Genomic DNA, 15,348 nt, shown 5'->3' with positions numbered 1-15,348 from the left:
TGAGTTATAGCTACAGAACTATGGCTTACAAACTAAAAGGAGGGATATGTAAAAAAAAAAAAGGGTTGACTTTTTATTACGAAGAATAAAATCAAGCAAGAAAATTTTATTTTGATACTATACAAGTGCATACCCTGGCTATTTTTCTACATAGTCACCATGACGCTCCAAGCATTTTTGGTACCGTGGAACAAGCTTACGTAGACCTTCTATGCCAGTCGAGAACTTATGTCTTGAGAACTTCACTACCATTTAAACGTTGCCAAGCAAGTCACTTTTTGAGGTGAAGGAACAGGATATAATCATTTAGGGCAAGATCGAGACCAGAGAGCTGCACATTGGCCAGATTCGCTTACTAGGCCCACCTGGCTGGCGAGCGGGTGAGTAAAACTAGGGCCCGTTTTTTTTATGTTCATTTTTAAAGAATTTCTTGAAAAATATATAAAATATCATGTTTAGAGTTAAAGATATGGCAGTAATCTCGTGAAAATTTCATGGTAATTTTTAATGCCATGCACTCACACATAATGTTACTAAATCAATTAATGATTTTATACAAGGCATAATATTTGAAATATTTATGGGAAAATAAGTATAATTCCCGGTTTTCAAGGCGAATTTTCAAAAAATTCAAGGCCACAAGCAGAGGTTTTCTATTTCAACCTTGCGTATTACCGCCTCTCAACACCCACTCACATGCACCAGAGGTGCAACCATGAACTTTTGTCTGAGGGAGGAGGGGGCAAGTACCAGGATAAACATACCAATAATAATAATAAGAAGAATAATGACACTACTATAATGATTATTAGTAGTGGTAGTGTCAAAGTCATTATCATCCTCGTAAATTACACAAAAAGGGGGTAGAAGCCTGTGTTAAAGCATTTGTGTTGAAACAAACGATTTTAAACACTTTTTTTTTTAAAAAAAACGTTCAATTTCACATTAATTAATAATGGAAAACTAGCACACAAACTGTATTTTTGAATGGCAGAAAATGCATCATAAATGCATTCCAAATATTATTCTTCTGTACATAAAACATGTATAACTTTCATGTACAACATATGTTTTACACATATTCAAAATGGAGTAATGTAACATAAGAAAATAGATGCCAACACTAAATTGTGTACGCATTCAAAGTTTATTTAACACACACACACACACACACAGATATACAGGGTGACTGGTAATTAGATTATCCCCTGAAAGGGGTTAAAGTAGAGACAATTAGCAAAAAATTTGACCATATGATACCCCATCCGAAAATTAGTAGTTTTCGAGATAATCGAATTTCTATTGTTTTTTTTAAAAAAATGACAATTTTCCACATAAAAAGATGAATTGAGAAAAAACTGCTCTTTGTATGGAACTTATTTCAGCATTTCCTGATAGCTAACAAATAAGTGGTTCATTGAAAAAAAAAAGTTTTTCCCAAATAACAATCACATGTAAGTAACGGGTGGGTCTAAACTAACTTAATCTTTGTGAGTGTTTGTCAACATTTTTGGCACCCACCTCGCACACAGTTTGCCGTAATCCAGATTGTCCGTTACAATTCGGTGCAATGTTTTATCAGACACTTCAGGAAACTCCTTGCCTAGATCAGTAATGGTGAATCGGCGATTGAATCCCAATTTCTCATCAACACGTTGCACAAGGTCGTCCGTCTAAACACTACGCCTACCACTCCGCTCGTCATCATGAACATTTGAACGTCCTTCCCGAAAAGCAAGACACCATTGTCTTACCTTTCCTTCACTCATTACTGTTGGTCCATAAATGGTACACAATTGCCGATGAATGTCAGCTGCACTCAGTTCTTTTGCGTTGAGAAATCTAATAAAACGACATCACCTCGCATTTCGCGGGATTTTCTATTACAGCAGCCATTTCAACTTCCTGCTACTTGCACATACGCACCTCCACACTGAGAAATATACCTCTGTTGCAGGCACAGAATACTAAAGCATGCTTCCATGCACACGCAGCTTCATCAGTGTTGCCAGTCCCAAGTAAAATATTATAGGCCCTTTTTATTTTACATGTGCCTCATATAAGTATCATTCCCAAGGTGGTTGTTAACAAATTGAGATGTTTGTATTAGAAGTTAAAATAGAATGATGAATCTCTGCACAATTTTGATTTTATTTGCTATGCCCTAGTAGCAGTTGACACTTGCCTTTAATACAATGTTGGAAAACAACTTAGGACCAGTGACAAAGTGAATCCCCCAGAATATAATGTTGAATACCTTAAGACCAATACCTAACATTTGCTTCAAGGTACGCAAAACACAATCAACAGAAGCATTTGATCCAAAATGTGAGCCACATAGGAGAAATGTATTCCCGAATATTTTCACCATTTTTCCCCCCAATCCTGAATCTACACACTCAAAAGTGAAAAAGTAGTGGCACAAAACCAAATATTACTAACCTAACAAAAATGTAAAATGAATCAAACCTAACACACCTAATCCAGCATAAAGCAAAATTATGGTTGGTATCAAACATAACAACATGAATTTCTTAACTCCATTTAATCTAACACTCCCAAACAGGAAAAAACAATAATCTGTAAGAAGGGTATCTTTCAGTGATATGCTGAAGGATATTCAAGAATATGTGGCAACATCCATGTTGCCCAATTTGCCCAATTCAGTGTATTCTAGAGCACTTACACATTTCTTTTAAACAAAATATCGTTACATGTGCATGCATGAAACCAAAAAATTCATGGAACTTCTAACAGAATTGAATCTAACATTCCTAAGTAACATGAGATTACAGGATGTCACATATTGTATGTACAAATATCATTTGGAAAACCTGTCGAAATGCAGGTACGCATGCGGAGAAGTATCCCACGATTACGCAGATGCAATCAGTCTGCCATGAAACGTTGGCCAGTTCAGACACAAATCATGGCAGTGGAGGCATTCATCCAAACGGGTTCCATCCAGTAGACACAGCAGGCACCACAATGATGGTCCAATGAGGGTTGCCGACAACCTGTGCCAGGGCATCGCAACATGATATGATGAATCAGTGAATGCCTTCATCAATGTCATTCTATCATCACACACCTTCATGAAGTAGCGGACGTGCAGCAAGAGCTCCCGATTTTTCCTGCAGTCTTGCTGGCGCAAACTCATCTCATACATTACTACCAAAACAAACTAGAGCCAGCAAAGGAAAGCGTCACTTCCAGCACCTCGGTGGTGATCTAACAGTCCACGAACTTACTAAATCGCATAATTATGCCAAAAGCTTAGATCAACGTAGTTGCTAACCACGTTGAAAGCATGGAGAAGAGGCTTTGTGCCTTTGAGAGCTGGCTTCGAGATGTCGCCAGACAGCAACGACCACTGGAAGCATGGACAGCGGATCCCAGGCTGCGATGCAGGATCTCAGCATGGTCTTCCTGGTATTTAAATGGGATGCAAAGGACATGCTGAATTCTGTCAGGCTGGAAATTCAGGAACTCCAGAAATCAACAGATAGAAACTTGAAAATGATTGACGACATGAAAATGTATTCCAAGAGAACTGCCTGTTGCTACACGGCATTCCAGAGATGGGCAACGAGTACACGGGATGAATTTGTCCTCCAGAGGATCCACAAAAAACTCCACCTGCAGCACGTAACCCTGGGCCACTTCGAGCACTCTCACTGCATCAGCCCATGGAGGAGAACAGTGGCAGAAGAGGTCCATCATCTTCCAGCTTTGCAGCTATTGAACCAGGGACACCATCTAGAAAAATAAGAAGGTGCTGAAGGGAACAAGATTCCTCATCACGGAATTCCTCACTGCAGCCTGACAGCAAGTTCTGCAGAAGGCCAAGGAACAGCATGGCCCCAGCAATGTGTGGACTTAGGATGGCAGAATCGTCATACTGAAGAACAATCACAAGATCTCCGTTACCATGTTGGAGGAACTGGACAAAGTGGAGTGAACGTGAAAGGAAAAAGACGATGTGTACGGAATAAGCAGCTGCTCAGAACATTTACTTTGCTTACTGAGGGTGCAGCAAATTACGCTACGATATTTCGTAAACTTAGCTATTTTTGTGTATTAGTGTTTGTGACTGTATTGTGTTAGTTATTGGTGTTTACATTACTACACAAACTGTTATGCTTGTGTCTGTCTGTGTTTGCATGTGTGTAAGTGTATAGAATTCAGTTTTTGGTGTCCTGCAGGTCCTAAATACATCACTTCTGCTGGCTTGGTAAGTGAATCTCCAAAAATTTATGTTCGATGTATGTAGTGACAAATGTTAATTTTCTTTTTTTATTATTTTCTCATCTCCAATGGCTCAAACTGACATCCTGGTGGATGTAAATCTGGCAACAACCCCACCCGATGGCAACACACCCACCCGATGCTCCTGGAGAACATCAAATACTGCCCCCTCCTCAGTTGCCATTAACCTCCCTCCCTACCCACTCCTAGTGGCAGACTGTACAACTCACTTTCTAACCCCTCAAACTGTTTGTCCGCCGACACAACCTTTGCTTTTTCCCTTATGTCGACTCCACCATGTGAAAATCCTGCAAGTAATAGTTTCCTCCCTCCTGCTCATCGCTTCCCAAGGCCACCCTTCCTGACCCTCGCTCAAGCGAATGTCAGATCCTTGTAGTCGCCAAAACTAGACGAGTTGGTGACCACGGTGTGCAAGTTGGCTTTCGATATCTTCCTGGTCACCGAGAGCTGGTCTTTCCGTGAAGCCCTTGCCTCGACCTTCCCCATTCCTGGTTACGCAACAATTTTAAAAACCCACAAAGGGTGGAGATGGCCTAATCCTGTATCACCTTAAAGACCTAAATGTCAAGATCATTCCCTCTTGCAACAATCACGAAAATGACGATGAAGTCAAAATTATTAGCGTAACGGTGAAGCTCCAACATTTATCTCTAGGAATAATTGGTGTGTACAAAGCCCCAAACATATTGTATATAAAATTATTGCACCTAGACACAACGATCTCTGAAGTTTTCCCGCTTGTTCACGAATAACTTATCCTACATGACGAAAACACAGATTTCTATTCTCCTCATAAACCAGAAACAGTATATTTACAATCAATAATCGACTCTTTCGGTATGGTCACATCATTAACCGACCAATCACTTCTCGATGTAGTAATAATGGATGACCCGGATCTTGTACGCTCATTAATGTAACCGCTCCCGTCGGAACATCTGACCACTGTCTAGTAAACGCGACACTTGCCATTGAAGAACAAATTAATTAAACAGTTTATCAAATACCCAAACTTCTCTACCCTCGACAAAAAAATATTTCTGTTGCACAAAAACGCAGCCAAACTGGGACTATTACAAGGAACTGTGGAACTTTACCAACTCGGTCCAACGGCAGAAAAAGAAAACCTATTTTAATCACCACCTCCGCTGCAACAATAACAGCAAAGAGTTGTGGAAAAAATTAAAAATGTGGGGTGTACACAGTAAAAATATTAACAACGAGATACCATCAAACTTGAGAAACATGGATTCAATTAACTAACATATTTCTAGTGTATGCAGCAAAACAGATGTTTCAGAAGATGCCGTTAACAAAACTCAAGAGTTCTTTGATCGTAACACTTTTAACGAAAGCACTCAAACTTTCCAAACTGCAGGAAACAAATGTAACCGAAACAATGAAAGCGTTAAACGAAATATCATCAAATGACTCTGGTAATGATGAAATATCCATAGAAATGATTAAACTACTATTACCGTACATTAGGGTGGTCCATTTCTTATGGGTAAAAGAAAAAGTTTTAGCACACACCTTCCACAAGCTTCTTTTTGTTCCTTTATCAAAAAGAAGCGTGTATGCCAAAAACTAGCCCATTCGAAGCATATTTAGAGGTCTCTAGGATTTGTAAGTAAAATAAACTATGATATCGCCATGCGGAGCAAGTGGGGGACCAGATGTGAATTTTTTTGAACGTTTTCAGAACCAATGGTCGGGTTTTGACAAAAAGAATTTTACTATAGGATGTGACAACTTGTTTAATACAGAGAACCTCCTTAAACTCAGTCATGAAATGCATAACTACTACACTGATGCTATGAAAATGCAACAGCCTAGAGACGACTACCTCGAACTGCTAAGCCTGTGTCAGATATGTCTCGGAAAGCCAGTTACAACTGAAGTTAAGTTTCTTGTGCCAGGTGCATTTCATCAAGCTCCTTGGATGGTGAAGGCAATCTATTGCCTTAAAATTTACATGTTCCAAGAACAGTTTATTCCTACCACGGCAGAGAAAAATGGTGTCACAGAAGTATGCCTATTTGTAAGTCTCGTGTGTTGTTGTTACTGGAACGAAGCTTCCATAGATGAAAATGCCCCCTTGAATGACACCAATTTCCTTGAACAGATTAAAGATACCCTAATCGTAAGATTAGAACTGCTGCATCAGCAGCATTTCGTCCCCACTTCTAGTATTTTTCTGAACATTTAATTGCACTTTCTTTTTTTGAATTGCGACTTAGTGATGAGTGTAAAACAAACATGCTGAAAAATCTTCAGCGACCATCAAAAGTAGCTTTGAACAGACTTAACGGAAAAACTTTCAATCATCAGCATCCACTCTAGTCTTTCATTACAGTGCGCTCAACTGGTCTTCTTGATTTGTTACTCAATGATGGACGGGAAAAGGCAGCATCATTTTTAGTAAAGGATCCCACAGAGTGGCCTACGGATGCAGTTTATATTGAAATGCAAGAACAGATTCGTCAACTGAAGGTTGTTAAGGATTGTGGAGAGCGTTGAATTGCTCCCATTCAAAAATTCATTCAACTCTAGTGTTACAAAGGATGAGAAACAAAAACAATATCTCCTCCGGCTCATTGATTTACATAAAAAACAATTTTATGTTGCTTCGAAATCTAATGTGATGACAATGACTTTGGGAGATTAAAACCCAGTGAATAATGCAGAATATAGATAATTTCAGATCATACATTGTGATTTGTTTTACTCTCTTTCATACATTAACACCAAAAGCAGCTATTTTCTTACTTTTCACCTTACTCCTAAAAGTGACCAATCCTAGCAACCCCTAAATATTCTTCAATTTGGTAGAAATTTTACAGACTGGTAACTTATGTGATCTCAAACAGGGGCAACCTTGTGGAGAACCAAAATTCCAAACTTGAAAAATTGGACTACCCTACCATACATCATAAATTTCTAATTCCAGACTGGACAATACCAGGCCAGCTGGAAAACAGCATGTATTTTTCAGATACCAAAGAAAAAAGTATTAACGTCTCTGAATGACCTTCGACCAATAAGTCTCTTACCTATATTATCCAAAATCACTGAAAAAGTTATTTACAAGCAAACTCACAAGCACATTAATGACCTATATCTGCTTCCGAAATTTAAATCCGGTTTCCGTCCTTCACACAGCATGGCAACGGCGTTACTTAAAATCACTGACGGTTTATTACGATCAATAGACAAGAGAATGGCAGTAGTGTTAGTATTACTGGATCTCTTTAAAGCCTTTGACAGTGTTCATCATGACCTGCTCTTAAACAAATTAAAATACACTACGGTCCAGTTTAACCGAATCACTAAAAACAGCAGTTATTCGTGCACGACCGTGTTTTACACGGGAGCACCAATGAAGCACTTTTATCTTTATTTTGGTCTAACAGTTAGTTATCAAAGAGCAAGTTCATTGTTACGATGCATTACCATCTATTTTTAGCATGCGTACTGTGCTGTACGTTCAAGGACAAGAGACAACTGCCAGTTGAGGTTTGTAATTCAGTTCGGTGCACCTGAAATCTTACTGTTAGTGAGTGCTGTACGTAGTTTCGTGGCGTGACATGTTCAGTGAATGAAACTTTTTTGGTGATCAACAGTGATTATGGGAGGCCTTGTAGTCTAGTGGCTAGAGTGATGGACTCATGTTCTCGTGGTCCCAGGTTCGATTCCCAGTCAGGGCACTCCAATTTACGGCATCCACCCAGCATCGTGAGGCCACTTGGGGAGCCACATGAATAAATATGTGACGACAAACCGGCTGTGAAGACGCCAGTCTGTAATTGTGGCTAAAGCAACACACCAGTCCTGCCTTCTCCAGCACGCTCAGACCCCACGTCGTTGGAGCAAATGCTCACAGATAGCGTCGGTGTAAGCCAAAAGCCCAGAACAGGCCTCTGAAGCGGAAGGTTTGGTTTGGTTTGACAATAATTATGGCGGAAAAGAGAAAGAGAGTTGTGATAAAAAAAAAAAAAACAGGAGGCAATTTATCGTATGGACAAGCGTGAGTTAGTGAAAAACACTTCCATTGAATATGGAGTAGGCACTGAAACAGTTTGTGAATGGGGAAAAAAATTGGAGTCAAATTGAAGATTTTTTCGAGAAAATGGTATCTAAAGACTCTTTAGGTATTCGGTCCAATGTTAAAAAAAAATTAAATGAATCCTTAGATGAGGCCTTTTTTATGTAGTTTGAACAGGAACGGGAGCATGGTGTGACTATTTCCGGACACATACTTAAGGAAAAGGCATAGAGTTTAAACCAAAAGTTGGGTGGGGATCCTACTTTCTCTGTCAGTATTGGATGGCTAAGTAAGTGGAAAGATGGACACAGGGTGTGTTAGCTGTCTGTAACTGGGGGAAGTCTCTCAGGTGCTTTGGATGATTCGGAAGAGTTTAAGAAGAAGTTCGAAAAACTTACTAATGAAGAAAAGTTAATCCCAGCTAAGATATACAATGCAGATGAAACTGGGATAAATTACAAAATGTTGCCTACAAAAACATTGGCATCAAAATTAGATGAGGCAGCTCGAAGCTATAAGAAAAATAAAGAAAGAGTTACGTTACTGGTGTGTAGCAACGCTTCAGGCACCCATAAATTGCAGCTTGTTCAGCCAACCCAAGGGCTTTAAAAAATGTTAAGCGTAGTGCATTGAATCTACATTATGCGTCACAAAAATCTGCATGGATGTCTTCAAATATTTTTAAGGACGGTTTCTTTTTATCATAATTTGTTATTAAGAACATTTATATGTTTTTACATAATATTAATTTGTGTATCCTTTGTGTATTTGTTTTCAATCCCTTTCTTTTTTGAGCCATTGTTCTCAATTTTGGATTTGTTATTTTTGTGTATTCTTTGCTTGTTTGTTTCTTATTGTACAAATATTTAGTATGTGTATGTATCCATTGCGGTTAGGTGGTAGAACAGCCGCAGGCTGACCCTCGCCCTTTAATAAAGGAAATTGAAATTCAAAATGATAAGCCAAAAGTGGCAGAAAAGTGACGTAAAATAAATAAATAAAAAAACAACACTAAGTGTTCACCCCATGCCTCTGCCCATACACAAGAAGCAATTCTGATAATGACTAAATATTCAAGTTGAGGAAATTTTGAAGTAGTATGAGCAAAGTATTATAGTACTCGGTTTTATTAATGTGAAAACATTTCATGCACTCACCTTTCTGTCTCTGCAGATGGACATTCATCTTCAATTGCAAGTTCACTCTTGACATCTTCAGGCTCTACATTAACATTGTCACTCTCATCACTTTTGCATGCAACAGCACCAAACTGTGCAATGTCATCACTTGTATCGAAATATTTACTATCCTCCTGTAAAAATTCATTCATCCCAGCACCAGAGTTCAAATATATGTGAAAGGCAACATCCCCTTTCTCTTCGACTTTCATTTGTTCCAACTTTGATTCAGATTTAATAACTGATGACGATGATGCTGACTGCCAAATGTTTTCGGTTGATTCTTCATTTGCTTCACTCTTGATTGAACAACTCATGAGGTCAGGTTCAATCTTCAGGAGGTTGGACAAAGAGTGATCATGAAACTCCATGTGTGTTGATGAGGGTGAGGCACTTGCAATCTGAAAAGACATATTACACACAAACATCAGATGGTGCTCAAATAGAATACAAAATACAAGATACATATATACATATGTGTGTGTGTGTGTAACAAGTAAAAAAGGAAAAGGAAATGCTCAACAGACAATGGAAAAAATCAAATTTTCGCAGCCATGAGCCGCATCTCCAGTGGTAGAAGAAAATGGTGGAAACTGAAGCTGTGTAAAGTTGTAAAGTGACAGACGGGGTTGGTTGGGAAAGTGATTGGGTGGCATTTTTCAGGCCAGGGGTTGTGGCTGCACCATTGGCTGATAAAAAGGTTATTAAAATTGCAAAAGATACGTGTAAGATTAATGTGTGGTCTTCCAAGCCATGGCCACTGTAAGTTAAGTTTTGTTAGACTAGGTATTATGACAGCTCCTGCTATCTTTGTATTCTAATGTCTGCTTTATATAAAAGAAAACATTCACATTTATGAGGAGTTAGGGTGTTCACATTAGGGATGGCCAGATCCGGATCCTAGCGGATCCCAAATCCGGACCCAGTTGGTTCCGGATCCTAAGGATCCAGATCCAAATTTTTTTTGGATCCGGATCCAGAACTTTTGGATCCGGATCCAGAATGTGTTTATATATTATTGTTACCTGCTGATATACATATATATATAATATACATACATACACACACATATATATAGTGTGTGTGTGTGTGTGCATACATGCATGTGCGATTTGTAATTAATTAATAAACTTACAACGGAGGTCTAAGTCTCTCCCTCCGATTTCCATGAAACTTGGCAGGTGTACAGAGCCCACCTCAAATGTCAAGATGAGGAGAAATTAAAGTGGGGATCTGACCCCGAAACCATGTAAATATTGCATAGGAAGAAACAGGGGGTATAGGGCCTCTCTATACACCTCCCAAATTTCATGGAAATCGGAGAGGGACACAGGGATGATATGATCCCCACTTCAATTTGTCCTCATCTTGACATTTGACGTGGGTTTGGCCCCCTAAAACAGTTTTTTAGCCTAAACAAAAAAAACACGTATTTCTTCCTTTGGGCCCCTCTATACACCTGTGAAGTTTCATGAAAATCGGAGGGGCACACAGGGGTCATATCCTAACTTCAATTTGTCCTCATCTTGATATTTGAAGGGATTTTGCCCCCAAAAACAGTTTTTAGCTGAAACAAAAAAAACACATATTTCTTCCTTTGGGCCCCTCTATACACCTGCCACGTTTCATGGAAATCGAAGGGGAACACAGGGGTCAGATCCCCACTTCAATTTGTCCTCATATTGACATTTGAGGGGGGTTGCCCCCTAAATCAGTTTTTTAGCCGAAACAAAAAAACACGTATTTCTTCCTTTGGGCCCCACTATACACCTGCCAAGTTTCATGGAAATCGGAGGGCGATACTTAGATAACCTCCCTTCTTAGTCTTACACTTTGTGATTACATAACACTGCATATATTATAATGTTTTATTTTAATTTGTAAAACTGTAACTGTAGAACAATTGTATAATTTTTGTATAACATTTCTATCTTGTTATATGTGTTAAAGGTTTCATCCTGGAATGGAATGTCTCACATTTATGTGTGTTTTCATTTCCAATACATTCGAATGAATACATATTCATTCAATGGCATTTACAAAATCACCTCTGACATTTTATGTTAAAAAAGTAAGATTATTTTTTGCGCGAGTGTGTTAACCGATGCGTAGCAAAGTATTTTAGGAACAACACAACTACAAAAAATTCTTGTAGGACTAACTAATGAAAAATTTCTTTGTAATCGAAGATCATAATACCTTTTAAGGTGTGGTAATATTATAATGGGATTGAGATACGAAACTCTCGGATCCAGATCCGAACCTTTCGTACCCCGATCCGGAACTTTCGGATCCAGATTCAGATCCGAAACTTTCGGACCTGGATCCAGATCCAAAACTTTCAGACCCGGATCTGGAATTTTTGGATCCGGATCCAGGTCCGTAACTTTTGGATCCGGATTTTTTGGATCAGTATCCGTTTGGCCATCCCTAGTTCACATACCTATCAAACGATAAATAGGGATTGTTTAGATGTAATTACAACAAGACACAAAAAACCTTTAACTACATGTCGGTTAAGTTTCACAATGCTATCCCTTTGTCTTTAATGCAACTGCCCTTTTTAAAATTCAAAAGAGAACTGCAAAAAGTATTGACTGATAATTGTATATATAAGGCAGAAGAATTCTTTGAAATTAATTTTGTTAGGTAAAATAGTTATGCTTGTAAGATAATAATGTTAACTATTAAATTTATGTAAGTTGTGTTCTTAAGATGCTGTTGGGATGTTTGTTTGTAAGATTTATATATACTTTATTTGTACAAGGGTAAGTTATATTTCTGACAATTGTAATACATGTGATGTTCTCATATATTTCTACAATAAAAATTATTATTATTATTATTATGTAGGCCCTCTCCCATCTTTCCCCGGTACATGGGTACCCGGGGGAAACCCTGGGGGGTAAAGGCGGTTAGGGGCGTGATGCTGATCACATCACCCCCACTCACGACCGGATCAAGAAAGTGTGGGGCGTTACCCCCACACACCCTATACGCCTTCATGGCGTGGTGCACTGCATAGGGGAACACTTTACTTTTTTTTTTTTTTTACCTCTCCCCTCTTTTTCATATTGAGGTGTTGATCCTGAGGTTGAGGGTCTTAGATGATTCCCTCCTGCTATAGCTTTTGCCTCATTCTGAATTTTTCAAGCATATTTCTCTTATTGTCTGAAGTTGTGAAATATATTTATTATTGGTAGATTACTCCAGGACACACGAGTCAGAAGACCCATGCTGGGTTATGTTAAAATCAGGAAATACTTTTCTCACACAAATTCAGCTACTGAAATTTGGTAACAATGCGATCTAGCACAAACTCATTTTTACAGGAGAAAGTACTTATGGAATTCAGTTTCTATAGATTGTTTAAAGGTTGTGGATGTATTTTTTTTCCATCGTGCAATCAATTTGACCAGAAATTCATGTATCTTTCAAGAAAAGTATCTTTCCGACGCACAATTTCCGTTGATGTTATTAGCTTCCTCTACGTGAACCAGATGTTGCACCTGTCAGTGTTTCCAACCACGACGTTGTTTTGCAAGAAGATGAAAAAATGAAATACGACCCCAAATTTTAACTGTTTGCCTAACGTAACCTAACCTTACCGTGAATGGTTTCTGGGGCTATGCGTGAATGTTTTTTTTGGGGCATTTTTCAGTTAAGAAGGTTGGAAACACTGAATACCCACTGATGATCCACGACGCGTCAAGCTGTGCCCGCCATATTGTGTCTCACGGAAGCGAAAAAAGGATGAACAATAAATACTCGTAATGTGAAAAATTGAAGTTATTGGTAAAAATTTAGGTACTACTTTACTATACCGGAGACACCTATCAATGATTTATTTCACATTTTTTTACATTGCTAATGTACTATTCTGCATTGCGGAACATTTCTTTAGGTGAAATAATGGATTTCTAACGAAAATAATGTCTATTACTTACATACGATAGCCCCACGAACCATCACGGGGACGAGGTATGCCTACTAGGTTAGGTTAGGCCTGTTAGGTTAGGTTCCATTAGCACTCCTTTCGTTGAATTTAGCATATACGGACAACATCGGAATTACAAATTCCATGGCATCTTCACACCCGGCAACAATTTTACGACGCATCCTCGACACGTCACCTTGTAGCAGCAGCAATAGCGCGTCGGAAATAGATTTTCGTAGAAAACCACATGCATTCGCATTAAAATGGATCAAAACTACATTCCGAACATCAACAATGCTACAGAAAATGATTTGCGTAAGTACTTTTTCCTGTAAATTTCAAGAAATCCATCTCCGGTATAGTAAATTACTATCCTTCGGACACCTCTAATTTTTTCGTTTCGTCAATTTTTGACATTCATACTTACGTTATCTGCTTCGCGGAACATTCCTGAAGGTGTATCAACGTTGTTTTGATGAAATTAATTGCAATTTTTCACATTACCAGTACGACTTTCTGATAGGCTAGGCCTTTTCGCTTGCCTGAGACGAACTAACCTAACCACGCGCCAATGGTTCACAATTATTTCCAATTTCTAGATCCTGATACTAACACGACACCAATTTTTAACTATGTTTCCGAACCTAACAGAACTAAGCTATCCACGTGCCAATGGTTCGTGGGGCTAGCTATTCTCCATCGGAGAATTAATTTTCAATAAACAACATGAATTTCAGCTATGAAACATTCCCACATCACACAAAACACCTTCCCTATGTTCGACAATGCTACAGGAACTTATTACGGTAAGTAGTTTCTTCTGTAAAAATAAAGAAATGTGTCCGAAGGATAGTAAACAAGTACCGAAATGATTATTACCCTCTATTTTGGAATACATACTAATATTACTTACATTACTATTTTAGGAGCGAATTTACAATATAGAGAAAGTCTCCAATTTTGTTAATTTTCGGTATACTAACTAATTTTGACCTCCTAATCACGAATCTGTTGAAAAAAACCGGGGGTTACGTCTGAAAATTTGTAAAAAAGCCGATTGATTTTTTTTATATAGCGTATAGGTGTATAAGCGTAGTTTTACGAACAAAAATGTAATCTCCTGTCATTGTGTCCAACCACGCCGTGTTTTACAAGAAAATGATTTATGATGTTCAATTCTAGTACGATCCCTATTTTTTCGATGAATTTAGGGGTGAAATTAGTGCTAATGAAACCTAACCTCATGTGAATGGTTCGTGGGGCTACCCGTGGATGGTTTTTGAGGCTAACGTCAATGGTTTGTGGGGCTACCCGTGGATGGTTTTTGGGGCTAACGTCAATGGTTTGTGGGGCTACCCGTGGATAGTTTTTGGCGCTAACGAACGATTTTTCATCAAAATGTACAATTTCCAGACGTGACCCCCGGTTTTTTACAACAGATTCGTGATTAGGAGGCCAAAATTAGTTAGTATACTGAAAATTAACGAAATTGGAGACTTTCTCTATATTGTAAATTCTTACCCTATTTTATTTATTTATTTACATTTTACTTGGGATTAAAGCTTACTTACATTACAATTGGAGACAGTTAAGTATTTTTCTTCAAATATCTTTGTCACAGATTAACCCTCGAGTACTCGCGTGACATCCCGTAACACGGATACTCGCGCGGGTGACAGTTGTCACCCATAAGGTATTTTATTTATTTCGAAAAGACTAATTATAGTATGGTGGATTTTTTTGTTTTGTTATATTTACAATCTATTCTAGTGACACTTAAAAGTGGCTTTTGTATTATTTTTGTATCAAACAGGTGTTGTAAGAAAATAATTACCAAATCGTTCTTTAACAAAATTTTGCATGGAAAAAATATCTTAAACTTTAGGCTACCATAACTTTTTTTTAATGCAGGGTAACAT

The 15,348-nt window shown here is 38.3% G+C and overlaps 1 protein-coding gene across 1 annotated transcript in view; it reads right to left on the bottom strand.

Annotated features, from left to right (window-relative positions):
- The window catches only part of LOC146005508 (uncharacterized), a 108,820-nt gene extending 93,771 nt beyond the window's left edge, over nt 1-15,049 (bottom strand). Inside the window, exons 1-2 of the mRNA XM_083144753.1 lie at nt 15,001-15,049; nt 9,472-9,893 (exon numbers count right to left, since the gene is read on the bottom strand). Of these exons, the coding sequence (XP_083000879.1) occupies nt 9,472-9,863 (392 nt within the window). The 5' untranslated portion in view covers nt 9,864-9,893; nt 15,001-15,049. The remainder of the gene's footprint in view (nt 1-9,471; nt 9,894-15,000) is intronic.
- Between the last annotated feature and the right edge of the window lie 299 nt (nt 15,050-15,348).

The sequence above is a fragment of the Lepisma saccharinum genome, chromosome 23 (assembly GCF_977018435.1).
Source record: "Lepisma saccharinum chromosome 23, izLepSacc3.1, whole genome shotgun sequence".
NCBI classification, from domain to species: domain Eukaryota; kingdom Metazoa; phylum Arthropoda; class Insecta; order Zygentoma; family Lepismatidae; genus Lepisma; species Lepisma saccharinum.
This window is presented reverse-complemented; position numbering and strand designations above follow the sequence as displayed.